General features: G+C 66.4%; 1 protein-coding gene across 1 annotated transcript; it reads left to right on the top strand.

Moving 5' to 3' along the window:
* Positions 1-310: 310 nt before the first annotated feature.
* On the top strand, positions 311-1,723 carry MGAT1 (mannosyl (alpha-1,3-)-glycoprotein beta-1,2-N-acetylglucosaminyltransferase). The gene has a single exon (XM_026063577.1). It carries the CDS (start codon positions 375-377, stop codon positions 1,710-1,712), a length of 1,338 nt encoding a protein of 445 aa, XP_025919362.1. The 5' UTR covers positions 311-374; the 3' UTR covers positions 1,713-1,723.
* Positions 1,724-1,935: the final 212 nt, after the last annotated feature.

A 1,935-nucleotide genomic window follows, 5' to 3' on the forward strand; every position in this document is an offset into this window, starting at 1 on the left:
GTTCCCCCTTTTTTTTTAATTATTCCCCCCGTTTTCCCGCGGATAAAAACCACCCGGCGGGTTTTTTCCACCCCCCACTTTCCGCCACGTTCCGGCGGCGCTCACGCGAGCCGGGTTAACGTCCGGCGGGAACGGACTTTGCYCCGGAGCACCGGGCTTTTTTTTGGGGGGGGGGGCGAACGGAGCCTGTAATCTGTTTTCCTTTCCCTCCTCCTCCGCCGCCGCCGCTGGCAAGTTTTGCCCTCGGGGGCCGTTTCGCTTCCTCCCGCCGCTTCCTCTCGCGGGCGTTTTCGGAGCGGGCGCTGGGGGCGGGGGGGTCTCGTTTTTGCCGTCCGCAGGTCCATGGCGGCAGCGGCGGCGTGAGGCGCTGAAGGATGCTGAAGAAGAGCAGCCTGGCGCTGTGGGGGGCGGCGCTCTTCGTCGCCTGGAACGGCCTGCTGCTCCTCTTCCTCTGGAGCCGCCCGGGGGGTTCCGGCGGCGGCGGCGGCGGATCGGACGATGAGCCGGGCCGGTTGACGCGCGAAGTGATCCGCTTGGCTCAGGATGCCGAAACGGAGCTGGAACGGCAAAAAGAGCTGCTGCGCCAGATCCGCCGCTACGGCGCGGCGTGGGGGAACCGCCGGCGCCTTCCTCCTCCTCCTCCTCCGCCGCCCCCCACCGCCCCCCCCAGCAGCGCCGAAAACGTCGTCTTGCCGGTGCTGGTGCTGGCGTGCGACCGCAGCACCGTGCGCCGCTGCTTGGACAAGCTGCTGCGCTACCGGCCTTCGCCCGAGCGCTTCCCCGTCATCGTGAGCCAGGACTGCGGGCACGCCGAGACGGCGCGCGTCATCGCCTCGTACGGCGACGCYGTGGCCCACATCCGGCAGCCCGAGCTGGCCGACGTCGCCGTGCCCGCCGAGCACCGCAAGTTCCAGGGCTACTACAAAATCGCCCGCCACTACCGCTGGGCCCTGGGGCAGGTTTTCCGCTCTTTCCGCTACCGCGCCGCCATCGTGGTGGAGGACGATTTAGAAGTGGCGCCCGATTTTTTCGAGTATTTCCAAGCCGCTTTCCCGCTCCTGCTGGCCGACCGCAGCCTCTGGTGCGTCTCGGCGTGGAACGACAACGGCAAGGAGCAGCTGGTGGACGCCGGGCAGGCCGAGCTGCTCTACCGCACCGATTTCTTCCCGGGCCTCGGTTGGTTGTTGCTAGCCGAATTGTGGGACGAGCTGGAACCTAAGTGGCCTCGGGCTTTTTGGGACGATTGGATGCGGCAACCGGAGCAGCGGCGGGGCCGCTCGTGCGTGCGGCCCGAGGTGTCGCGCACGGTGACGTTCGGCCGCAAAGGCGTCAGCCACGGCCAGTTCTTCGACCAGTACCTGAAGTTCATCAAGCTCAACGACCGCTTCGTGCCTTTCACCCGCCTCGACCTCTCCTACCTCAAAAAGGAGGAGTACGAACGCTCCTTCCCGGCCCGCGTCTACGCCGCCCCCGAAGTGCGCCTCGAGGAGCTGCAGGGCAACCGGCGCCGCGAGCTGGGCGCCGTGCGGGTGCAGTACACGGGCCGCGACTCCTTCAAAGCTTTCGCCAAGGCCCTGGGCCTCATGGACGACCTCAAATCGGGCGTCCCCCGCGCCGGCTACCGCGGCATCGTCAGCTTCGTCTACCGCGGCCGCCGCGTCTACCTGGCGCCTCCCTCGGACTGGACGGGCTACGACCCCAGCTGGAGTTAGCGGCGTGTTTTCCCTCCTTTCGCCGTTTTATTATCGGTTTTTTGGCCCCCGTTCGATCGGTTTGACCGCGTTTTGGCGCGGAACGGGGTGGTTTTGTCTTTTTTTTTGGAGGGTGGAGGGGGGGCGGCCGAGCCCMGCGCCGGCGCCGAAGGGGCGGCTCTGCCCGTCGAAACAGGGGCGTTTCGTTTCTTTTTTTGCTTTTCTTTTCTTTTTGTTGTTTTCG

Source organism: Apteryx rowi, unplaced genomic scaffold (assembly GCF_003343035.1).
Source record: "Apteryx rowi isolate R43461 unplaced genomic scaffold, aptRow1 scaffold_1004, whole genome shotgun sequence".
NCBI classification, from domain to species: domain Eukaryota; kingdom Metazoa; phylum Chordata; class Aves; order Apterygiformes; family Apterygidae; genus Apteryx; species Apteryx rowi.